General features: G+C 49.5%; 4 protein-coding genes across 10 annotated transcripts; 2 read left to right on the top strand and 2 right to left on the bottom strand.

The window, feature by feature from the left end:
• Nucleotides 1-1393: 1393 nt before the first annotated feature.
• Nucleotides 1394-7286, top strand: capn10 (calpain 10). 3 transcript variants are annotated; one of them, XM_088429859.1, is made up of 13 exons: nt 1394-1633; nt 1990-2168; nt 2869-3000; nt 3064-3260; nt 3338-3549; nt 3622-3763; nt 3936-4102; nt 4491-4732; nt 4797-4999; nt 5083-5335; nt 5585-5838; nt 6057-6102; nt 6436-7286. In XM_088429859.1, exons 2-13 carry the CDS (start codon nt 2022-2024, stop codon nt 6574-6576), a joined length of 2136 nt encoding a protein of 711 aa, XP_088285985.1. In that variant the 5' UTR covers nt 1394-1633; nt 1990-2021; the 3' UTR covers nt 6577-7286. The 3 variants fall into 3 exon arrangements, with proteins under 3 accessions (XP_088285985.1, XP_088285986.1, XP_088285984.1); XM_088429860.1 differs by having other exon boundaries at nt 1394-1637; nt 5633-5838; XM_088429858.1 differs by having other exon boundaries at nt 1395-1637.
• Nucleotides 7287-8083: 797 nt separating this feature from the next.
• eif4e2 (eukaryotic translation initiation factor 4E family member 2) lies at nt 8084-12505 on the top strand. 2 transcript variants are annotated; one of them, XM_088429861.1, is made up of 8 exons: nt 8084-8351; nt 9513-9624; nt 9715-9849; nt 10230-10334; nt 10401-10553; nt 10634-10770; nt 11295-11370; nt 11793-12505. In XM_088429861.1, the coding sequence occupies exons 1-7, from the start codon at nt 8332-8334 to the stop codon at nt 11341-11343; spliced, it is 711 nt and encodes a 236-aa protein (XP_088285987.1). In that variant the 5' UTR covers nt 8084-8331; the 3' UTR covers nt 11344-11370; nt 11793-12505. The 2 variants fall into 2 exon arrangements, with proteins under 2 accessions (XP_088285987.1, XP_088285988.1); XM_088429862.1 differs by having other exon boundaries at nt 8085-8351; nt 10634-10774.
• Nucleotides 12506-12752: 247 nt separating this feature from the next.
• Nucleotides 12753-16791, bottom strand: LOC148414335 (phospholipid scramblase 1). 4 transcript variants are annotated; one of them, XM_088429783.1, is made up of 9 exons: nt 16217-16791; nt 15308-15626; nt 15159-15236; nt 14869-15061; nt 14013-14124; nt 13837-13936; nt 13713-13771; nt 13594-13635; nt 12753-13197 (listed from the first exon to the last, which is right to left on the bottom strand). In XM_088429783.1, exons 2-8 carry the CDS (start codon nt 15579-15581, stop codon nt 13609-13611), a joined length of 843 nt encoding a protein of 280 aa, XP_088285909.1. In that variant the 5' UTR covers nt 15582-15626; nt 16217-16791; the 3' UTR covers nt 12753-13197; nt 13594-13608. The 4 variants fall into 4 exon arrangements, with proteins under 4 accessions (XP_088285909.1, XP_088285910.1, XP_088285905.1 ...); XM_088429784.1 differs by having other exon boundaries at nt 12753-12957; XM_088429779.1 differs by having other exon boundaries at nt 13594-13771.
• A 163-nt stretch (nt 16792-16954) lies between these two features.
• chrng (cholinergic receptor, nicotinic, gamma) lies at nt 16955-22450 on the bottom strand. The gene is made up of 12 exons (XM_088429654.1): nt 22393-22450; nt 21785-21921; nt 21676-21720; nt 21415-21539; nt 21189-21344; nt 20121-20218; nt 19642-19842; nt 18997-19111; nt 18812-18926; nt 17661-17877; nt 17458-17591; nt 16955-17376 (listed from the first exon to the last, which is right to left on the bottom strand). Exons 1-12 carry the CDS (start codon nt 22448-22450, stop codon nt 17170-17172), a joined length of 1608 nt encoding a protein of 535 aa, XP_088285780.1. The 3' UTR covers nt 16955-17169.
• Between the last annotated feature and the right edge of the window lie 807 nt (nt 22451-23257).

Raw genomic sequence — 23257 nt, 5'->3', positions numbered from 1 at the left:
ACTTTTATGAGGAAGAAAGAAAGAGGGAATGGCTTCGACGCATGGATTTTTTTCACACTGGGGCTATTTTTGCACATGCAGGTTTTGTTGTAGGTGAGTTTTACTGTAGCTTATTATGACGACGCTTGAAACAAACTGACTTGACCTCCTCGATATTCTGAAATCGTCAGACGATTAAAAAACAAAGCCCGTTGTAATATCTGCCTTTGATCCTTAAATATGATTGACACATATTGATCGGAAGACTTATCGAACCGGACCTTTGGGCTGCAAAGTTTGGGAAACCTCGTCTTTGTTGAAACAAGTGATTCCATGCCATGTCTCTGTTCTTTGAAACGAATAAAATGAAATGAAAACACTTTGTTGCCAGGACAGTACTTTAATTTCCTCCAATGGCACGTGCTGTCATCAAGCGAGCCATAACACGGCTCGGCTCTGTATTATTCATCCAAAAGCACTCAGTGCGCTGGTGCAGAAGACTGGAGGTGACGTAACCGGGGCTCTTGGCGTGTCATTAGGGACGCACTCGCGCCACGCACAGCGGATAGCCTTGACTCCGATGACGATGGCGCGATTTGACATGTTTAGAACAGGCGTCGACTTTTGGCTGGCCCCGAACACAACTGCAGTTCGATATATTAGAACGTATAATATTCGTGTTTTCTCTAGCACCATCTAGTGGGCACTTTCTTGTAAGAGTGAAACGACATTTTCTCCGTCTCCCGTCTTTTATTGAGACGATACTGTACTTACAATTGGCATTAAAAAAAAAAAAACTCGCAGCGCATCGCGGACTACTGACGAAAAAGACGATGCTCTCGTCTCAATTTACTGTGTGAAAATCTTGCTCTGTTTAGTTGAGGACTAGCAATCGATGCACATGCAGGTTGAATGTACCTAACGGCATCTAGTGGACGAGAAAAACAAGACAAACAATAAAGAAGAATATAAAGGAAAATCTATTCAAGCCATATCGATAAATACTTCAATTAGCAAGCGATTTTGGACGTGAGATGGAATTCGCAGTGTTGCAAAACCTCCATTAATCTATACACAGAAAACAAAATGGCTCCTTAATATAACCTTTAACCATGGTCTGAAATTTTAGGAAAAGCGACTGCTTAAATGAAATTCTATTTGCACAATTCCAAGTGTACGTTATAAATATAGTTTACTGACATTATTTAAACCTTCCAAAACAAAGGGTGACGTGACATGTTAAAAAAAAGAGGGAAAGGAAGAGAGCTAAAATTCTCAATTGACGGATATCTTTAGCTTTTATAAAGTGGAGGAACTACAAGCAAAGGATGATGTCACGAACCGTCACGCAATTCTCCAACAGCAGGGGGCAGCAGTGATGAGCCACACAGGAAGGACGCACCATGGAATCAAGTGTCCTGCCGGAAGTGATGTTACTCTCGCTCTTACTACTCTGTTGTTCACGTTCAGAAATGCGACTCGGTCCTCTTAATTATTTCAGCCTCAAATTTTAAGGCACAACCAATGACAAGACGTGAAGACGCTTCCGAGATATAACAAGATGCGCTTATGTGGACATCCTGGAGAATTGGCGTCGTCCAGGCTAACGTTAGTTAGCAACGATGACATGACCCCGAAGAAAAAGATGCTCGAGGCAGGTGAGGGCGACTAGGAGGGTCCTCGCTTTTCGTCGGCATTGCCTTCTTGCGCGTCTCTCGGCTCGTCAGTGTTCGTGCAAAGTCGTAAAGGTTCGCCTAGCGTTTCAGCGCTTGTTCGAAATTTTCTTGCAACCAGAACACTACGGGCGAACGGTAGCGACTTTGAACGCAACATCTCTCTCTCTCTCTCTCTCTCTCTCTCTCTCTCTCTCTCTCTCTCTCTTATATGATTGATTGTTTTGATTCCCTTTAGCGCAGCTCCATCTAGTGGATGCATAGCTCAAGCCCAGCCACTTCTGTAGCTTCTATTCCTTGCGCCTTGTAATGCGGTGCTCCCTATATATATCCAAAGAGGAATGGCCTTGACGGCGGGCATTCGGAGCCATGAAAGCGGGCGAAAGGACAAGTCGCCCCCAGGACGCCGGGCTCTTTGAGGACAGCCGCTTCCCTTCTGACGACTCGTCGCTGTTTTGCGACGGCTCCACGCCCATCTCCAGGCTGCGGGGGAGCGTCACTTGGCTGCGCCCGCAGGTATTTCTTTTCCACATATTTTTCAAGTGTTAAAGGATTGGCTTCATTTCTTTTCTATTTTTTGGTTACCAATCCTCTATTTGAACAGATTTTACTGGCCTCTGATTTCAAAATGAACTAAATGTGTGAAAATCAAAATAATTAAACAATAATTAAAATGTATCTGCCTTCAGAGCCATAACAGCCCTCCAACACAAACTAGAAAGTACGATTTGGCCCACAATTAAAATGTAGGGCTGCACAATTAATGTAATTTTAATCGAGATCACAATATTGGCTGCCACGATTAATTAAGCTGATCCTTGGCGATATTAACATTTAAAAAGACAAGCACCTTTTTTTTTTTAAATTTATTGCTAGTCAAATCAAGTACTTTGTCACCCTACCATCAGGGGGCAATATTTCCCACGTTTGCATGACAAAAGCTTTTCTCACCTAATATATTATTTACCTGCGTGAAATGGCATTGAGTTTCTCACCTGATTCCTAACATACGCAGTGCTAGCGGTCAATTGAGACCCATTTTGAGAAAAAAAATCTCAACAAATTCGGTTTGAAATGACCGAAAATAACATTGTGACTACTAATTGATCAAAATTTGCTTAAAAGTAAAAAATGTGCTCGGTTCTAAGCAGGCTTAGGATTTAGTCTGCCTAGATCACTTTTTAGTCAAACGAAAATGATTTTTTTTTCCTTTCAGGAGATGTGCCATTCCCCAGTGGCGTTCCCCGACAACATCTGCCTGAGTCATCCTAAGCAAGGCCTGCTCGGAGACTGTTGGTTTCTGTGCGCATGTTCGGCGCTGCTCAAGAACAAACATCTCTTGGACAAGGTGCAGGGAAACATTTACACTTGTGATCATAACGAGGTGATTATTGACCTTTTTTGTTTGTAGGTCTTTCCTCCCCATCAGCCCTTGTGGAGCGACAGCAAGTACAGCGGATCTTTTCGCTTTCACTTTTGGCAAAGGGGACTGTGGACAGAGGTGACCATCGATGACCGCCTGCCCTGCGTGGATTCGGCTCTCTGCTTCTCACGCTGCCACGCCCCCTCCGCCTTCTGGGTGCCTCTGCTGGAAAAGGCGTACGCAAAGTAAGCGCCGCCGGGCCAAGAAAAGTGGCCGGCGCCGCGCCGGTCTGAGATGACGGCGGCCGTTCCTCGCCTTTCAGACTCCACGGCTCATACGAGCGGCTGTGGGCCGGCCAGGTGTCGGAGGCCTTGGTGGACCTGACCGGGGGCCTTGCAGAGTGCTGGAGCTTGTCGCGTTTTGCTTCAGGGGAGGAGCGCAAAGAAGACAGCGGGAAACTGCCGCAACTGGACAACATCTATCCAACGAGAGACACTTGCGCGCTCAGCTGCTCCACTCAGAGCATCCCCGGGGGTACGTCTTGTTCTGCGCTCCTTCAAGCCCTTTCCGTGGCGTCGCGTGACTTGCAGCGTGACCTGCCGTTAGGAGACGGCGAGGCGGGGCAGCGCCACGCCATGGTCGTGATGGAGTGGCTGGAGGTGAAGACGGTAGCGGGAGGTCCGCTGCGACTGTTCAGGATCAGGAACCCTTGGGGGAGGTGCTGCTGGGGTGGAGCCTGGACCGAGGGGTAGGCTTTTTATTTGGTCTAAAACGCTACAATCGGCATTTTTAACTTGTCCGAATAGCCTACTCGTTCTGAGACACCTTCCAAAAAAAAACAAAAAACAAACCTTTTGTCTCTTGGGTCCTCAGAAGAGTATTAAGCCGCTTCTTTACGGAGTTTTGCTCTCCCTTTGCAGCGGCGCGGGATGGCCCCGCCTCCATCCTCGAGACGCTTTGGATATCCGAGCCAGGGCGGCTCAGGGCGACTTCTGGTTGGATGAGACGGAATTCTTGTCTCATTTCGATGACGTCACAGTAGGCTACCCAATCAGTGAGGAGGGACACCTACAAAGTATCTACACTGGTAATACTCTTATTAAAAAGTGTCTGTTTCTAATTCTTTCAATGGCGAAAATGTATGATGTATTGAAATATAAGACCAGCGGTTCTCAACTGGGGATGCCTGAGATTTGAACCATTGATGATAATATTGAGTCCTGTCCAGACCCGACTTACCGGATCGTTTTTATTGGAGCCGGAACGATCCAATTCATAAGGCTGATCTATATTGTACGATGGTTACACCCTCAACGCCGCGTTGAGTCGCGTGTCATTGTACATTTTCAACACTAAAACTCACCCATGAAACGTAGCCGATTACCTGGCCGACCCCACGCCAAACGTCCGGGTTCATTTCCACGCGACCGCTTTTCGAGTGCGCGTCAAGCTTCCGCGATATATGTCGCAAACAGGAGAGCCGTTGCCTCAGCGCCATCACCTCTCCGGACGCTGGGTGAAGGGCCTGTCGTCCGGCGGAAGTCGAAACAGCCGCAGCTACGCTACCAATCCAAAGTTCTGGCTGAAGATGCGGGAGAAGGGTGAGGTTTTGGTCTCCCTGCTGCAGCACAGGAAGTCGGGACGATTGGCGGACCGCCCCGCCCGAAACGACGCCGGGCGCCAGCCCTACCAAGCCATCGCATTGCACATGTGGAAGGTTTGCCCGCCGCGCGTTTTCACTTGGTGTAGCGTTGCGTCACGGCTTTGTGCTCTCTCGCCAGGTGGAGAAGAAACATTTTCATCTGAGCCGAACTTTAAATACGACGCCGTGTGCTTCTACTCACTGCCACGCCCACCAGAGGGAGGTGCTGCTCCGCGGGCTCCTGGAGCCCGGACGCTACCTCGTGATCCCCAGCGCCTACCGTCCGGGAGCGGAGGCCCGCTTCCTCATCAGGGTCTTCTCCTCCGCTACCTCGTCCGTCAGGTGAGCGCGGCGCTAAGGCTAACATGCTGTCGCTGCTGATGTACTTTTGCTGAAAATTAGCGCTAATATTAATGGACTCTTAGCGCCCTGAAGACCCCGCCGCCTCTCCTGCCCTTGACTGCGGACGGCGACTGGGAGACCAGTCTCTTCAGGGGCTCCTGGGTGGAGGGAAGATCCGCCGGGGGAAGCAGGAACTTCCCGTCCCACGCGCGCAACCCCCGCTTCCCCTTCACGGTGCGCCAAGGGACCATTTTGCCGGACCTCAACGTCAAGGTCAACCTGCGCCAGATCCGCGCCGACGCCGATCTGCTCCCCATCGGCTTCCACATTTACAAGGTGATGATCGCGGACGGGTCCGGACGCAAATTCCTCGAGACTGAGTCCGTGAGACGAGACGTGAGAACTTTCCTAATACGGCGTCGTTTCAACAAAACGCATCGAGCTCCTGTTAGCTGCGATCAGGTGTATTCACCGGAGCATTTAAACGTCAATAAACCCGCGCCGGCAAATATAAGTCACCGTCATACGCGATAATGTCAAAACTTTAAAAAATGAATAATAATTAAAAACTATCTGTCCACGAAGTCTGGCGAGTTTGACAGTGTCGCTGCAACGGATGAATTGGCGGTGCAGGATTTTTGTGGCGCGCAACTGCGTGGGGAGCGCGGTGAATCCATCCTCGGCGAGGAGCCCGTGGCCAGTTGCGTCCCCCACTGCTACACTCAGGATGTCAGCTTGTCCTGCCGTCTCCCGCCCGGAGATTACCTCGTGGTCCCGTCCACGTACCGGCCTCACTGCGCCGCCGACTTCACCGTCGGCCTTTCTCTGAGAATACACAGGTTGGCTTCCGCGCCTCTTTTCATTTGCTCATCGCCGGCCGTCACCTTTTTGTCCCGAAATGCGAGAGAGCGGGTAGCGGCGAGCACTTTGGGATGAGCGCTTCCTGTTGACCGTTTCCACTCTTCTCGGTTTACGTAAAAGGAAACGGGAAAAAAGACTTTCTCGTCGCAAAACTGAAATTGTAAGTAAGAGTTCTCCTGCTTTGTCTCTCCCTCAGGAAAGTTGTGAAAAGCCAAGAGAAGCTGGGAAGAGCCATTCAGGAGGTTAGTAAAAAAATCGAATTGATTCCATTTTGGAGTGGAAAGAGTCGCGGCAATGCTTATAGTCTATTAATAAAGTTTGAGTGACTTATCTGATCATTGAGTTGACATTCCTTTGAGCGCAGCTCCATCTAGTGGATACATAACAGAATGCAAATGCAGCCCCAGCCACCACTTGAGTTTGGATTCCATGCACCTTCTAATCCGGTGCGCCTTATAGTTTGGAAAATATGGGGCATGTTCTCTCTGACGGCAGAAAACGTGTTTTCTTTTTTTCCTCGCCATGGTCAGAAGATGGCGGCAATGAATAACTGCTATTTTGTGTGTTGGCGGCAGGTGTGTCACATCTCTGTGATGCCAAGCGAGCGGTCGTCGCCGCTTCGCCGAGGCGGGCCGTTTGATGAAAGGACCCCCCCGCACACGCGCGCACACAGCCTTGCGTCCGTGCGCAAGTCCGGCTCCGCGTGCGCGCCGTGACATAGTGGGAATGTGCCGTCCCCAAAGGCTGTGGCTCAAGGGCCCCCGTTGGCCATTAGGACATCAGAGCCCGTCGGCGGGCCGGGCCGCTAATCAACTATGACGGGAGCGGCCGGTGTAAACAAACAGGCGCCCTTGAAGAGAGCCGCCGCTGTTGGCCGCCGAGCGCCCGGCGGACGGGAACAAAGGCTCCTCTCATCGAGGTCCTCGCGGGAGCCAAGGGGCGAGGCCGAGCCAACCCCGCCGCAACCGTGCCCGGCGCGGCGCGGCCCCGCTTGACCATCGGGCCGCGTTGACGCTTTTTCTCCCGTTTCGGTCGTCGGCCGCCGAACGAGGTTGGCCTGCGCCGATAAAGGGCGGAGATTGCCTTTTGGGTGGATTTTCACACTACTGTAAATGGCGCGCGCAGAAGATGTTTACGGGGCCCCCCCGAACGGAGCCTCCAAAGCGGCGGCGGGCGTCAGCAGGATGAAACGGGACGCGGCGCATCAGAGGAGGTCGGCCCGTGTGAAGAGCGAGCCAAGCGCTTTTGTGTTGAGGCCGTGCGCCTTTGGCTCCTGCTCATCCACCATATCTGTCATTGAAAGGCCTTGTGATCATCGCTGTGCCAAGCCCACCAATCAAAGATGGAACACTCGCTTTTGTTTTGTTTCTTCAGTGTACCATGTGAAAAATAAAAAGTTCATGGCAAGTTACGGCATCAAGGAGAAGTCCTCGGATTCCAAACGTGTGATTTGACGTTTGATTTGGACAGCAACCTGTTTGGAGGAAATTGAGCCATAATTATAAGCTTCAGTAGGGCTGAAAAGCAACAAAAATATTTGTTGTCAAATTGAATCTTGCTGTATAAAAAAAGGCCACTTATGTTTGACTCCCAAAAGGTTGAGAACGTTACACAACTGCCCTAACACACTTAAAGACGAAGTGAGCCCCAAATCCATTCCAAACGCTCTTCTGTTTCGTATTGCGTATGGGAAACGTGACCGAAGCGAGAAAATCCACTTGTTTTCATCGTTTTCCGCAGGCGGCCTCTTAAAGATGGATCCGGACGTGACCAAACTCCGCAAACTTGAGCTACGATTGGTCCCTGAACAATAGCGCTACCCAACGGAGCTTCATAAAGCATCGGTGATATTTTTGGACGCCTCTAGATGGCACTCTTGCTTCAAAGACGCGGTGGGAGTGGACAACTGTGCCAGAATGTATTTCTCTTTATCTCAAGAGCGCCGTCTAGTGGAGTAAAGAAAAAAATCACAAGCGCTTCCTGAAACTGCAATCGGGTTTGAAAATCCATATTGCTTCCCGCGCAGAGCTTTGGGGAATTAATTCATCATGTCTTCCTCCTAAGTCAGACCAAAGAAACTTATCGATTATATGTATTTATTTTTCCAAAATAAACAAAACCGGGGGGGAAAAGTTGAATCTCTAGTTGGCGATTTCGGTATTTCTTAGGGGGAAGGCAACCCCCGCGATAAACTAGGGAACGCTACGAGCAACTTGAGTTACGAGCGTGGTCTCGGAACAAGTCGAACTCTGGATCCAAGTTGCCACTGTGACTTATGCGGGTCGAGCCGTCGCGACAATTCGATAATGATCAAATCCGCACGGCGTTGAAATCTTTGAAACTTGCGTCGTCACAACGCGGGCGAGCACGCGCCGCGCGCGTTCGAGTTTACGCCCAGCTCGCGTCAGCCATCCCCTGCGGAATTCGCTGCAGGAGCCTGCGATCGCCGTGCCGGAGACTCGGAAAAAAGAATGAACAACAAATTTGACGCGTGAGTACACGGACGTCGGTTTGCGTGCATCGTCCGCGACCGGCCGCCGCTCGCGCCTCAACTTTGATGCGCGTGTGGAAAAGCGCGCTTTTGCCTGCAACGCCGACCGATAAAGGCGACTGGTCGTTTGACGCTAAGCTTTGCAAAACATCGCGACAACGGCCCCCTCACTGCGTTCTATCGTCGCCGCAACTTGGCGTGTTGTTAGTCTTAGCTTAGCTTAGTTTAGCCCAGGAGGACGCAGTAGGCCGCAAAGCCGCGGCCTGCTCGTAGCTCCGCGGCCGGGGCGAGCGCAACGAGGTTCGGCTCCAACTGACGCCCCCCGCGGCCTCAAACGCCCATTGGCTAGCTTGCAAAACGACGCGTGCTCAACCGGGATGCGTTTCCGCACAAACATGCGGCCCGCGAATGTCGAGTTTTAAAATGAGCTGAATTGATTCTCTATCGTTGAAAAACTTTAAATGTGATGATTAACAAGGACGTTGTACTTCTTTTATTTTGGGCGTTAAAAAACAATCTCTAGTTGTCTTTTTAAAAGAATAGAATTTCAATTAGCATGATTCTATTCTCTAAACAAGATTGACACCTCTGGTGCACGCTTTTAAGTGAGTTTTTTTTTAACTTATGCGCTTATAGTTACTAGTTACACTCTTGTTACTTGATGGTGCCTCAAACGGAGCCTTTTGTTAAACTCATTTTTTCAGGACAGGATTCTGCAATTGATATGGTTACGAGTGAAAGTCCATGTAGTAGAGGTTATCTTTTTTATTTACAAGATGTGCAATTGCTATTTCAATGGTATTACTTAAAAGGAAGAAAATTTGGGGGGGAATAAAGAATGCAAACCTGCAATAGAAAAAGTTGTGGTCATAAATTAAAATCAGCGCTAGCATCTAAGCGCAATGTAGTGAGGAAACGCCATACTGAAATTTTTGAATGAACTATTATTATTATTATAATGAATTTCTTATTTGTCCAATCTACGAAGTTTGATCATGCAAAATAGTGGCACTGTCTCTTACGCCAATGGCTGATTTAAAGACACCTTGAAAGAGCCATGATGCAAATGTGGATCCGTAGAACCAGCGGCAAGACTTTTGGAAGAAGTCTGCTTGGCAAATTTTGCATGTTGACAAAGGAAGCTTTACCCTCCGACGGCAGATTGAAAGATGACGACAGCGGCGACCACGAGCAGGACCGAGGCTCGCCCAAAGACGGCGAGAAGGAAAAAATGGAAGATGATGACAAGGAGCAAAACTCCAGCAAGAGAAAGGTCAAATTGCGTTTCCCCATCTGGAGACTCCCTCCTGACGTCCTCTAATCGCTCTCTCTTTTTTTTTTTTTTTTTTTTTTTTTTTGACAGATGGTGATCCCGGGGGCGGGCGAGCACCCTCTACAGTACAACTACACCTTCTGGTACTCCAGGAGGAACCCGGGGAGGCCGGCCAGCACCCAGAGCTACGAGCAGAACATCAAACAGATCGGCAGCTTCGCCTCGGTCCGTCGCTTCCCCTTTGACCCCGTAGGAGACGGAAAAGGAGCGCCGTGTCTCCTTCCGCTCCGCCTTCTTTTCACTAACCATAAAAGTCATATTTTGTCGGCATAAAAGCAAATTTCAAATTTGATGATCGGGACATAAAAAGTCCTCCAATTCTGGAACGACCCTTACAGGTTTTGTAAAAGAGTCGCTAAGATGCAATCTAGCTTTGTTTCAGTTCATTTGCTCTCAGTTTGAAAAGAAAGGTGTTCTGTCCCCGTCAGTTTTAAAAAAAAAAAAAAAAAGAAAACCTGCAGAAAGCTCAAAGAAAAATATGGACATGGTTGAAAGAATCACAGAGGAATCACAAGTGCCTCCTTTGATGACATCTTTCTTTGAAGGTGGAGCAGTTCTGGCGTTTCTACAGTCACATGGTTCGACCGGGCGACCTGACGGGCCACAGCGACTTCCACCTCTTCAAAGAAGGCATCAAACCCATGTGGGAGGTAGGCCGCAGCGCCGGGCCGGCGAGGGGAAGCCCCGCTAACCGGGAAACCCTCCGGCCGTTCAAGGACGACGCCAACAAGATGGGCGGCAAGTGGATCATCCGCCTGCGCAAAGGCCTGGCGTCCCGCTGCTGGGAGAACCTCATCCTGGCCATGCTGGGCGAGCAGTTCATGGTGGGCGAGGAGATCTGCGGCGCCGTGGTCTCCGTCCGCTTCCAGGTACGCGCCGCGGAGCGTGCGAGCCAGAGCGAGCGCAAACGGCCCCTTTGAAAGGAACGCTCCTCTTCTCCGCGATCCAGGAGGACATCATCTCCATCTGGAACAAAACGGCCAGCGACCAGGCCACCACGGCGCGCATCAGAGACACCCTCCGCCGAGTCCTCAACTTGCCCCCCAATACCATCATGGAGTACAAGACGCACACGGACAGCATTAAGTATGTATGTCCCGCCTGGCTTTTTATTACCCCTACCGCACTTTTCGTCACCGAAACCCGGGTTCTCCATCCAACACGTCGGTGAAAGTTCACCCGCCCGAGAAATGCGCAGAGTCGCATCGTGTCTTCGCAAATGGTAGCAACGTCGGAAAGGTAGCGCTAGATAACAGGCTAATGTTAAGGCGATGAATGTTTGAGCTAGCTTGTTAGCTCATGCTAACTACGCAGCCCTACTTACTATTTGACCTCTTGTTTGATTGATATGTGTGGAAATTGGCCATACTGTTGCATCGCAAATAAAAAAGAAAAAATTGCCGCCACGTTTCCAGGAACTAGACAAAGATTCGATTGCCTGTTTGATTTCACGATGAATGGCTAAGCACAAACGAGTATTTGTAAACAAAGCATTTTTCAAAAGCCATATTTTTCAGTCGACAGCACCGCCGCGTTGCCATTTGCGCTTTGGGAGAATTATGGCGCGTTTGCCGTGAGGGAATCTGGAATGATCCGTTGCTCCTTTGCAGAGCCTGGGAAGACTTCCATGGTCTGGTGAATGCTAGCGGCGGACGTTAGCCCTCCCGCCCCGCCCACATCTGCAAGGTTGACAATCATATGTGTGCTGCGTTTTCACAAAATCAGGCGAAAATCTCTGATTACATTTATTGACCAAAATATGAATTTTGCACACGGAAGTCCCTTTCGCCAAAACGACCTGCTTCGTCGCGCAGCTAATGATGGAAGAAAAAAAATCATTTTGAATCCAATTGAATGGTAGACCGCGAAATTGGAATTTAGCGCTTTTCATTTAGCACAACGCGGAATCGAAGCCAGATGGCGCATACAGCCGTGCGGGATTCTTTTCCTTACCTTCATGCAGATCGTCATGTCATCCCAAGTAAAGCAGGTGCCGTCAATCTCGATGATGATTTTCAGACAAGCGCCTGGTTTGGTCAAAACGTCGTCAAAACGTTGGTTTTTGCGATCCCGTAGCGTTAAGCGCGCTTGTGCCTTCTCGCTGGCAGGTGTGGTTTTCTTTTGGTTTTTGTTTTTTGGATGACGTCGCCGCGGTGCATGGAGAGGGCTCAAAACGTGTCCGGGCGGGGCCGCGGAGTCCCTCCGCGCGGACGGAGCCGGCCCGGGCCGGGAACATGAGACGGGAAGGGACGGGACGGGACGGGAAGCAGCATTCCTTCTTCGTGTCCGCTTGGGAGCCGCCGCGAACCGGAGCAGAACGAAATGTGCTTTTTCCTTTGTTTTTTATCAACCAGAACTGAGCGAAACCTCATACTGTATATACATACGTAAATATGTATTTTTTTGTTTTTACTTAATGACCTTTAGGGGACGAGCTGTTGACAAAAACTGTTGTTGGCTAAACTGGGCATCATGACTCCTCAAAAAAAATAAAAAAAACATATATATATATATATATATATATATATATATATATATATATATATATATATATATATATATATATACACACAAAAGTGTAATTCCAAGGCGGAAGAGCCCGCCTCTCGCCAAACTATACTGTATGATGGGAGCGCGACGGGCCGCACTCCGTTTGCGATCAACCAAAGCGAAGTTCACTGATGATTTGGATTCAGCCATGGGAAAAGTATCACATCGTTTGCAGGTACGCTGACGGATGCTCTCATGTGACGTTGGGGTGCGCGGCAGTCCCGTGTACGCTTGATGGGAAAAAGCAATAAAAATAAAAAATGTGCTGAAAGCATTTGTACTTTTTTTTTTCTGTCGTAAAAGGCCCGAGTATACATTGCTTTACTATATATGTTTTTTTTTCTCGGATAAGAAACTTACGTGATATATATATATATTTTTTTTTGGGGGGGGCGACTATGTATGGCCATTTTTTTTTTTAAAGAAACTTAACTATTGCTGGCTCTATCACATAAAATTTGAAAGATTCCTGCGCGTTCGTTCATGATTTCAGGAATAATCACTCACGCACACGTTCGTCGCATCAGCAACACAGCGAAGTATTTATTTCTTACAAAATAGTCTAATTAGAGTATTTTAACAAGGCCAGTATGTAAACCGGGCCGGTCATTGACGAGGGTAGCCGGGAGAGCTGAAAGCCGACACACCCCCCTTGCTTCCGCCAAAACTCTATGGAAATCCTCGAGGAGGCGTGTCCAGTAGTTCCATGTCCTCTGCTGCCCCCTTTCGGATGGAGGTTCCACATACATTGGAAAACACAACACTGATATCTCTCCTGCACTACACCGAACAATCTGGTTGCATTCAAATCGTCTAGAAAATAAAGACGAGATGTTTCATGGTATTGTTCTGTGAAGTTGGTGCCCCAACGGTTCTGATCATTCAGGGGCCAGAGCTTTTTGCAGGAATCCAGAGGAGGACAGAGGGTCTCCGCTGGTCCTTTGAAGCTCCAGACGCGGACCCCTGGGGCGTGACCAGAAAGTTAATAGCCCTACTATACATGGTCGTCTTTTTATTTGGTGAAAAAAAACTTACTGTGGCTTTGATTCGTCCTCAAAAAAACAAAAAAAACTTTACATGGTGGTTTTTTGCGGAAAAAAATCGCCTTTCTTTAAAAAAAAAAAAAAAAAATCAAAGCCTTACTAATATGCTCCCGCCCCCTCCCAAAAGAAAGACAATGAACAATGATTTTTTTAAAGGACCACGAAGACCATGAAACTGTTTCTTTTCTGATTTTTTGTTTTTGTTTTAAGGCATTTTATATGAAAAGAAAGCGCATGTAGTGCAGGGATTTTGTTTTTATAAACAAACGTCTCCAACGTGTCGATTGAATGTAAGGAATTAAGATTTGACAATTACCCCAAATGACGTCTTTCAGCTCATCTCAAAGAACATGTAATTCTGCAAAAAAGATCCAAAGTGAGAGCGCGAGCGCCCGGAGCGCTCCGGAAGCCAAGAGCGCCAGCAAAGAAGCTTACCAGTAAAAACGTGGCCGCCAGTAGCAGGAGTTTGCTTTGAGAGTCCATGTCGAGCGGCACTGCCACATTTGAAAAGACGCTTAAGCGCGTTCCATTTTCGAAGGCCCACGTACGCCCAACTCACCTTCCATGCCAAAATATTCGTGGTCCATGTTACGCTGGGCTTGAAAGCCGGGCCATTTCTTCCAGATGCTACCGATGGCGTCGCCCACGCCCGAGACGATCTAGGCGGCCAGAAGATCAAAAGAGAGTGACGGGGACGGCGACCCGCCGCCGCCGTCGGGCAGAAGCCGGCGCCACCTGGAATCGCTGATCGGACAGGCAGCGGATGGGGCAGCACGGGCCTCGGATTCCCGCCGCCCACCTTCCCTGGAGGTCTTTGGCCTCAAACGCAGGTGTGAACATGCTCCACCTGCACCGTGCAACACACGCAAGCAAGACGGCAGCGGTGGGCAGCGCGCTTGCCGGCTGGGAACGCCGCACTCAAAAAGTCCACGTCATTAAGCCTTGTGTCAAACCCCAATTGAGATCCCAAGGCAAAACCTTATTTGAAAGCCCAACCATCATTTGAAACCCCAACCCTAGCTTGAAACCCTACTTTGAAACTCAAACTATAGTTTGAAAGGCAAACTTACATTCAAACTTCCTTGAAAGCTAACATTGAAACCCTAAAATTAGATGCTGAACTGAGCTTGAAACCCTACTTTGAAACTCAAACTATGGTTTGAAAGCCTGAAAGCGGTTAGCAGCCCTAACGCTAGCTTGAAGCTGGAGTTTGCAACACATAATTGAGACCTGATCTGAGTTTGCAACCCTACTTTGAAACCTGAACCATCATTTGAAAAGCTTACCTTGGTTTGAAGCCTTAATGCTCACTGAAAAGGCAACCCTAAACCTGGTTTGAAACCCAACTTTGAAGCCCTAACCCGAGTTTGCAATTCTAACTCTGATTTGAAACGCTTACCTCGTTTGAAACCTTAATTTGAACCCTAACGCTAGCTTGAGAGTCTGGTTGGAAACCCCAAATTGAGATCCTAATCCGAGTTCGAAAGCCTGCTTTGAAACCTAAACCATAGTTTGAAACTGGAACCCTGGTTTGAAGCCTTGACGCTACCTGGAAACGCTACTTTGAAACCCTAAATCTTTGGGGGCTCACCTTTGGCACACGGTCCCGATGAGCTGCCGGCGCCCCGTGTAGGCGGCCATCTCCATGAGGCAGCAGCCCAGGCAGCAGGCGTCGGCCCGGAGCGGCCGGCGGAAGTAGAAAAGCTGGCGGCCTTGCTGGTCCAAGCCCCGCAGGGAGCAAGCGCGAGCTGGCCCGCAACACTCCAGGCACACGCAGGAACTCTCTGAAAGCCGCGCCAGAAAAATGCTGAGGTCAACTGTTCACAATAGGTTATGTTTAAAAAAAAACTAATCCAAAAAAAATCCAAAAGAAGAGATTACCTTCCACCACCACAAACAACTGGGACCTGCCGGCTCCCGCGGCCACGCTGTAGATCCTTTGCGGAACGCACTGAGGACCTACAATCAAAAGGCTTTCACTTCCCAATCCACTTGCAAAGACCCGCTTGCTCAAAGATGGCGCCGCTCACCCTGAAGTTGCGGTCTGGCGGTGATATGAAATTCACTGACTTGATCCAGCAAGGTCAAAGGGTCGGACGAGCCGCCCGGGCCGTCCTCGGCGCCGGGCGGACCCGGCGCCGAGGACGCGCGGGGCGTTCGGCACGCGGGGGGGTGATGGCAACAGTCTTGCGGGGCCGGGCCGCAGCGGTTCTGGAAGGCTCGGAAGATGGCGCGGATGTGACTCTCTCGCTCCAGCCGGCCGTAGGGGAGGGGTTGAGTGCTCACGGCCGACAGACTGGCCATACCTGCCTACGCTCAAACAAGCTCACCGTGCATTCACTATATATACTCATAATAACAAAAAGAATAAGAGAATAGTATTAGTAGTAATATTATTATTATTTTATTATCATAGTCATCATTATTACATTGTTATTTTTATATTATTATGTTAGTATTATCATAGTATTAGTAATAGTAGCATTTGTATTTGTCGTATTCAAAGGTGGGCATGTGATTTTTTTTTTTGCTCATCAGAATGTGTTGCGCAACTATGTGCGAGCGATTTATTCATTCAAATCATAGTAGTTGTTATAGTCATTGTATTAGTACAGCAACCTGATTGGCTCCACTGTAATCAAATCCAAATGAAAAAAAACAAAAAAAGAGTGGCCGCAGAAGAAAAATAAGTCACCGTCGATTGGAGATAAAAGGCCGTTGCGAGTGTATCGATTAGCAGCGTAGATGTCTACGGTCATTCGGTTTCCAATTGTTCCGCTGAAATGCCGCGCCAAGATGCCGGCAAAGTTAAGGGGCCCGGCCCGGAGCGACGGCGCTGGTTCCCGTTGATAGCGTTACAAATTGCACTCCGGGCAGACACCGGGCTGCTGCGCCGTCATTAAAAGTGAAGAAGTACGGTCGAAAGCAGCGTTACTTACTTTGCAGTCTTGGGCGCTACGCTGGCCCAAGCGCCTCCATGATGTCAAGAGCTTCGCGCAGCAGAGAGCTTGTGGCGGGCCGCCCCGCGTGCCAATATCGTAATGTTTGCCTGAGAGACTGTGTGTCTGGAGACGGCCTCTGTTTCCACGGCGACGGGCCGGATCTGCCTTTTGTGCGGCACCGCTCCCTCGTGAGATTGAAGTCCTGCTTTCAGAGGTGGGGGGCGCCCGCTCTGGGGCTACTTTGGAAGCCTAAGCCCAATTTGAAAGCCTGCATTCAAATGGCGACTTTGAAATGGTAGATCTAGCTTGAAAACATCAACCAAGTTTGAAACCAAAATTCCGTCCCCTAACCCTGGTTTGAAACTCTATTTTGAGGCCCTGAACTCCTAGTTTGTAACACAAACCCTATTTAGAAATTGAAGTCTGACACCCTAAATCGACTTTGAAACTCTGCTATGAAACCTTAAAACCCGTTTTGAAGCCCTGAACTTAGTTTGAACATTCTAACTCCAGTTTTAAACCCTAGTTCCTAAGACCAACCCTATTTAGAAAGCATAGTCTGAAACCCTAAATCTAGTTTGAAATGCTGCTTTGAAGCCAAAAATGTAGTTGGAAACCCTAACCCCAGTTTGAAAACTTCTTTTGAAGCCCTGACCTGAATTTGAAACCCTAGTTTGAAAGCCTTAGCCTCAAGTCCGAAAGCATATTTTGAAAGTCGTTATCTCCCACCTCGCTCAGTATTTATTGTCTTGACGAGTCCATTAGCGATCGAGTACGTACAAATTCCTGTAATAGCAAGTGGACTCAGGTGAACACCGACTCGGATGTCAGCAAACAAGTTTTTTGGATTTGGATTTTTTTTCATGACCAGGAGTGTCTTTTTTTCCCCGCCCTCGATTTTGTCCGACCACGTCGGCCCCGGAAAAGACGGGACGTGAGCCGACGGGGCTTCAAGTCAGCGGGCGGGCTCGCGGCTCCGTCAGATTTTTCGCCGCGGGAAGGTAGGTCTTGGGATCGCCCGGGAAGGGGGACGGAGGCGGCCGGTTGAAGTGGCCCAGCAGGAAGATGCCGACCGTGGCCACGGAGAAGAGCAGGGCGGCCGCGATGAAGCAGACCCGGTCGATGACCCGGGCCACCCGGATCCACTCCTCGTTCTCCTGAGGCGCACCGGTTAGGGCGCGGTCAAAGGTCCGAAAGACCCGGGACGCCTTCGGAACAGCGGGCGAAAGACGACTTACGCTTCGAAAGCGATTCTGCTCCCTCGCGGTCTGCGCGATGCGTTTGCACGAAGCGATGCACTGTTTGAGTTCCGGGGCGGCTTTTGCCAAAGTCAGACAGAGGGGCTGGGCCGTCCCCCCTTGCGGGCCTCGGTCTAGATCGCAAAGCAAAGTCCGAGCGAGCGCCCCGGCGACCGCGCGCCTCGAAAACCTCGTCCGCCTACCCGAGGTCTCGAAGAGCGACGTCATCGGCCCCTTCCTCTCCTTGAGTCGGGCAAACATGAGTTCGGAACGAGACGCTCTCGCGACCTCTTCCTCCGCCTTGTTCATCAGCGTCACGGAGCTGCGGCGCCGGCGCGCCGGGTTCCCTTCCCGCGTTCCGTCCGGCGTCCAGCGTCGCATTCGCATCCTCAGCAGCCGGGGCAGAACGTTCAGAAAAATCTGAAGGAGGCAGGGAGAAAATTGGTGAGGGCCAGCCCCCACTCGGCCCCTTTTTTTCTTTGCTACCTCTGCTCTTTGCGAAGGACTTCCTGGAACCTTTCTGAGTCTAAATTGGCTTTGGAGTTTCCAATACTCTACTTACGAATGATGTCGCCCTATTTTCAGGCCCAGTGCAAAGCTAGCGCAAAGCCCGGTCCAACTAAAGTTTACGCTCTGTATTTTCCTAGACAAGCGCAGGTAGATTGGGGAGTTTGCGCCGTTGTGGGAGCGGATACCGCAAACTTCCTTCCTATTCAGTCCAAGCTGCTTCTCTCATCCCCTTAAAAACTGCACAACGGAGATTCTACCTAGACTTCCGTATGGATGCAGCCGCAAGCCAATATTTTGGAATTTGGATATCTCACTGGAAAAGCTACTTTTGCTAACATAAGAGACGATAAAACACATCGCACGTAGCACTGCTAGCCGCTAACATTGGAGACGGTGTTAACCATACCACGTCACCTTTAATGACATTTCTTTCTAAGCGTCCGTAATTAGCTTAGTTTGCAACTGAACTCGATGGCAGGACAACGCAGCGTCGACGTTACGCCGAAAATACGCACTGAAAATAGTGAAAAGCGTTCCAAGTTATTCATGTCCGGATGTTATTTTGGAAGTGAAGGTTTCTTTCAAAGTTCCTGTGACTCGTAGCATGAACCTTTGCTGCCACGGTGAGCTTGACATCTTCCCGACAGCGTACCCGCAAATAAACGGGATCCCCCGGCAGAAAGAAATTCCGCAGGCATATTTTGGAACCGACGTACTCAAATTAGCGCAGGACTGGACTTCGGGGTCCTCAGTCCGCCAGAAAAACTGACAATTCCCCAAGGACGGAAGACGCAACGGTTTGAACGTTCTGTTGAGTTTGGTCACCAAGCGGCGACGTCCGGACCTTTCTGACTTGGTCGGTCATCACGTGAGTGTTGGGGGTCCTCAGCGAAACGTTGAGGACGATCACGCAGTTCATCACCACCATGGTGGTCACCGACATGACCAACATCAGATACCTGCGGGCCCGACAGCAACGTCAGCATTCAGAGGAAATCCCCTCCCCACGCGAAGCGAGCCCGGACGGACTTTCCGATCAGAGGGACGGCCTTGGACGTCTCCGGAACTTTTCTGGCGATGAGAAAGAGGAAGACGGTCTGGCCCAGAAGCGTGGCGATGGACATGGTGCACTTCTGACCGCCGGCTGGAAACAAAAGACGCAACCTGCAGGATTTGGCCGCATGAAATGCCCGGAGACGATCGAGTAGTCGGATAACAAAAAATGATTGTTTAGCTTGGTGAAGACAATTGTAAACGAGCCACTTTTGTACGTTTGTTTTTTTTAGTTCACGGCGCTTAGGAGACGACGTTGACGGCCCAATCGGCGCAGTCCTTTCAAATGTAGGAACATCTCAGCATCAAAATGTCCAGAGTCATTTTCCTTCATCGTGCCGACCTTAATGGCGCAGTTTAGCGCCGCTGGCTAGCGGCTAATTACCAACAAACGGAGCCAGAACGGAGCCCGAGCTAGCGCTGCCCCGTGTCAGTTCCGTCATCGGTTCGCGCCTTAAATCGCTAACAACGAGGCGCTTTTTGTATGGAGCGTCTACAGCTGCGGGAAAAAGACTAGTCGAGTTGTTACGCCGCTGGGAACAACTTCAAAATAAAAGCCAGACTCGACATTGTTAGGGTTAGCGGCACCAAATTGAAGCTTTTGAAAAAGGGGGGGGGCACCTTTGGCGGGGAGGTAGTAAACGAGCAGGCAGAGCGAGGAAAAGAGCACGCAGGGAGCGATGATGTTGATGATGTAGAAGAGCGGCTTTCGCTGGATGATGAGGAAAAAGACCAACTCTTGATATTCCGGGTCGTCTTTGCTGAACTTCCTGTTGATCACCTTCTTTGCCGGCCTGTGTCTGATGGCCCATTCGCCGTTTTCTAGCCGAGGCAAAAGTATCACAAACGATGACCGTAGCGTGAAATCATTTACATCGAATCAGCACTTGATTTTAGTGGAATAAACACAGTATATAAATGTAGTTAGCGATTTAACTATAGATGGAATATCAATTTTTGCCTCTGAAAAGAGTTGAGCGTCCCGTTAACCTGCAAGGAATGACTCGCCTGAGGTAACGGCGAGAACCTAGCAAGCGCGGCTGGCCGCGTCGCCGCGGCGACGAGGACCCCGAAGGTGAATGGCAAAATGCGAGCGGCACCTGTGAAGGCCTCGGGGTCAATCTCCACCCACTCCAGAGTTCGGTTGTCCTCCTTTTTCAAATGCAGTTCAATCTCGTTGGCGCTGTAGGTCCGCGAGCTGCGCGCAACACAAAGAGCGCAAGCAAAAAAGCAACAACATTCATTTCCTTTCCCGCGACAGTAACGGCCGACGGCGCTTTTGTCTCGGCCTTCGGGCACAAAGACGAGCTGACGTGGGAACGCCAGGACTCTGGAAAGACTGGAGTCACCAGTCTACAACAGATTTGTTTTCAGGAAGGGCCTCCTCTTTCACTCCTAAAAGGTCTCTCGCTGTGTTTGCGTTCCTCCTAAGGAACTACAAGTTTGCTGTTTTCATATATTTATTTAGTTTTTGTTGTTTGTTTGTTTTCTTTTCTTATGTAGATCTTGTAAGGTACTCCATCATCTGTGGATTTCTTCCAAAATATTCATTTAAGATTGGGAAAATATCTCAACATTATATGGAAAAATTCTCTCTGTGAGCAGCGAAACAGACAGAAAAAGTCAACAGATAGAAAAAGTCGACATCCCCCTCTTCATGTTAGCTTAACTTCCTGTTTAGTAAAAAAATTAACGTAGAAAAAAGTACCCTATGACCTATTACAATCCAGCTTGAGCGAGAGCAACAAAAATATCTATCTATCTATCTATCTATCTATCTATCTATCTATCTATCTATCTATCTATCTATCTATCTATCTATCTATCTATCTATCTATCTACCTATCTATCTATCTATCTATCTATATATCTATATATCTATCTATCTACCTACCTATCTATCTATCTATCTATCTATCTATCTATCTATCTATCTAGCTAGCTAGCTAGCTCGCTAGCTAGCTAGCGAGTTAGCGCACTATCTATCTAGCTAGCTAGCTAGCAAGCAAGCATGTTTTGTCGTTAGCGGGTGTGCCTCACAGGCCGGAGATGCCGTTTGTTTTCTAAAAATCCTGTTTAGGTTCATTTTCAAGGGGCAAAAAGCAGAGCTACGCAGTAAAAAGCCAACAAAGTGGGCCGGCGTGTCCGCTAAGCGGCGACGCGCTCACCGGAACACCATGGTGCAGTTCTGCCAGTCGAAGGGGAAATAGTTGACGGTGATGGCGCAGGCGCTGCGGTAGATGGCGGGAGGCAACCAGTAGACGCAGCCGTCGGGAGACACCAGCGCGTTGCAGTAGAGCGCCACTTCGAAGCGCCCGTCCACGCTGCGCACAGGAATCAATCTGCTCAAGCCGCCAATTGCGCAATCATTCGCCACAGTCGGACGCCACTGACTTGTTCTCCAGGACGACGTCGGGGAGCCAGATCTTCTGGGAGGGGACGCGAAGCTGGTGGCTGACGTTCCCGTACAAAGCCGAGCGAGGCGCTCGGTCCCACCTCAGCCTGTAGTCGCACCATTGCTGCCGGCGCAAACCGAACGTTTGGAGCGATTCGACGTAATGCTTCCATTCGATTCGTCGGGCCGCTCCTTCTGCTCTTCCTGCTTCGGCCCCCGGGGGTCAGTATAACACAGTCACGCAGAAACAAACAAATTACCATTTCGATCCAAACGCTGGTCATCAGGGCCTCCTCCTTTTCGTTCTGAGAAGAGAAGTCTCGTGTCGTGGATGGACGCTCGCGGGATCGCTCTTGGAAAGTTTCTCACCAGGGAGATGAGGTTGGTGAGTGTCATCTTGAGTGTGACCTGAGTCACGTCGCCGCTCTTCTCCACGGGCCGCACCTCCTTGTTGTAGCCTTTCATCAAGTCCTTGAAAAGTTCCCCTTCCAGGTTGCGGGCGGACGCTGCACACGGCGCACCGCATTGGCGTGAATGACCGAGTCCGAGCCGTTTCGTTTCAGGAAAGGTAGCGAGAAATGCAAATCTATCCCAGGGGCGGCCATTTTGTCACTGACCTCAACTCAGGTAAGGACCGACGGCGCCTGACCTTACCTGAGCCCCGCGCTACTCTCATGTCTTTTTCAGTCAACGGCAAGGGACAAAATGGCCGCCCCTGACGTGGATTACCGACCAGTGAATTTTGCCGCTTTGGTCAAAGGCACATTCGCCGAAATGCCTTATCATTTTCCCAGCTGTAATTTGAAATAAAAGTGAAGAAAAAGTTGCTTTCCTATTTCAACGACATTGATTGGTGCCCTGCATGCAAGTGGCTTGACTTTGGAGTTTTCCAAACGATTTTTGTTGGCTGATTCTACAATTGAGTGAAGTCCGTGGAGGGAGAGAAGGAAAAGCATCCCAAGCAAACGTCTTCTTACCTGAGGCGGTAATCACAAAAAACTTCAGGAGCAATGACGCAAACACAAAAGAATCCATCGGCGGGTTTGATTTTGCGCTGCTCCGTCTGACCAAACGATACGACCGCAGACACAATGCGCGTCGCTTAATGTGCCCGCTGGCGTTGTGCCTGCGCGCAGGGGTGTGTGTTCCCAGCACAAGTCAAACTGTCATTCCAGTCCCGCATATTCAGCTGTCACAACGCATACGGCCTTTTGTCAGTCCGGCATCTATCGTTAAGCGGATAAAATGGCTAACGGACAAAATTAGCCAGCGGAGAGCCTTCGGTCAACAAAAACCAAACCAAAAAAGCGAAAGGGGAAAAAGGATAGTCGGCGTAAAAGAAAAGAGCAAAAGGGGTCCGGTTGTAGCGCTCAGTTTTTTAAGATGGGAGTCTTAAAGGGGCCGCAAGATGGAAAGTCCATTTTTGGAGCTTTTACCCATGTTTCAAACTCGATTTCTCACCCTAAACACTCCCGACGTGTTCTTTTCCTTCACTGAAACATGACTAAGCATTCCTTACTTATTTTGCTCTCTCACCCGCAGATGAAAACGGATTCAAGCGCCCTTACGACGACAGTAGCGAGAGAAAATACACGGCAACCTTCTCCGCGTCTTTTAGTTTGGCTTTGGTCGCGGAGCTGCGGAGAAGGTCGACCATGTCAACAGCAACCTTCCATTCATTAGCCACGGCGGATTCAAGAAATTTGCCACACTACCCTTGTTATCTGCTCGGGCTCGGTTGTCGCGAGCACGCAAGCAAGGAAATCTTTGCGTCAAAGGAAAAAAAAAAAAAACAAGCCTTTGGAGCCTGTTGAGGGTGACAAATGAACATCGTATCAGGGA

This window comes from Hippichthys cyanospilos, chromosome 12 (assembly GCF_059441005.1).
Source record: "Hippichthys cyanospilos isolate Australia breed blue-spotted pipefish chromosome 12, RoL_Hcya_1.0, whole genome shotgun sequence".
Taxonomy (NCBI): domain Eukaryota; kingdom Metazoa; phylum Chordata; class Actinopteri; order Syngnathiformes; family Syngnathidae; genus Hippichthys; species Hippichthys cyanospilos.
This window is presented reverse-complemented; position numbering and strand designations above follow the sequence as displayed.

What these genes read in the sequence shown, in the direction of transcription:
- capn10 (XM_088429859.1), top strand. Translation starts at nt 2,022, where the DNA reads ATGAAAGCGGGCGAAAGGACAAGTCGCCCCCAGGACGCCGGGCTCTTT. An exon ending in ACAAACATCTCTTGGACAAG is followed by an intron (nt 3,001 to 3,063) that starts GTGCAGGGAAAC and finishes TTTTGTTTGTAG; the next exon opens with GTCTTTCCTCCCCATCAGCC. An exon ending in TGGGAAGAGCCATTCAGGAG is followed by an intron (nt 6,103 to 6,435) that starts GTTAGTAAAAAA and finishes TGTTGGCGGCAG; the next exon opens with GTGTGTCACATCTCTGTGAT.
- chrng (XM_088429654.1), bottom strand. Translation starts at nt 22,450, where the DNA reads ATGGATTCTTTTGTGTTTGCGTCATTGCTCCTGAAGTTTTTTGTGATT. An exon ending in GCCGTCCCTCTGATCGGAAA is followed by an intron (nt 18,927 to 18,996) that starts GTCCGTCCGGGC and finishes TCGGGCCCGCAG; the next exon opens with GTATCTGATGTTGGTCATGT. An exon ending in AGCAGAATCGCTTTCGAAGC is followed by an intron (nt 17,377 to 17,457) that starts GTAAGTCGTCTT and finishes GGTGCGCCTCAG; the next exon opens with GAGAACGAGGAGTGGATCCG.
- LOC148414335 (XM_088429779.1), bottom strand. Translation starts at nt 15,581, where the DNA reads ATGGCCAGTCTGTCGGCCGTGAGCACTCAACCCCTCCCCTACGGCCGG. An exon ending in ATCGGGACCGTGTGCCAAAG is followed by an intron (nt 14,125 to 14,868) that starts GTGAGCCCCCAA and finishes TGCACGGTGCAG; the next exon opens with GTGGAGCATGTTCACACCTG. An exon ending in CGAATATTTTGGCATGGAAG is followed by an intron (nt 13,772 to 13,836) that starts GTGAGTTGGGCG and finishes CAAATGTGGCAG; the next exon opens with TGCCGCTCGACATGGACTCT.
- eif4e2 (XM_088429861.1), top strand. Translation starts at nt 8,332, where the DNA reads ATGAACAACAAATTTGACGC. An exon ending in ATGAACAACAAATTTGACGC is followed by an intron (nt 8,352 to 9,512) that starts GTGAGTACACGG and finishes CTCCGACGGCAG; the next exon opens with ATTGAAAGATGACGACAGCG. An exon ending in TGGTCTCCGTCCGCTTCCAG is followed by an intron (nt 10,554 to 10,633) that starts GTACGCGCCGCG and finishes TCCGCGATCCAG; the next exon opens with GAGGACATCATCTCCATCTG.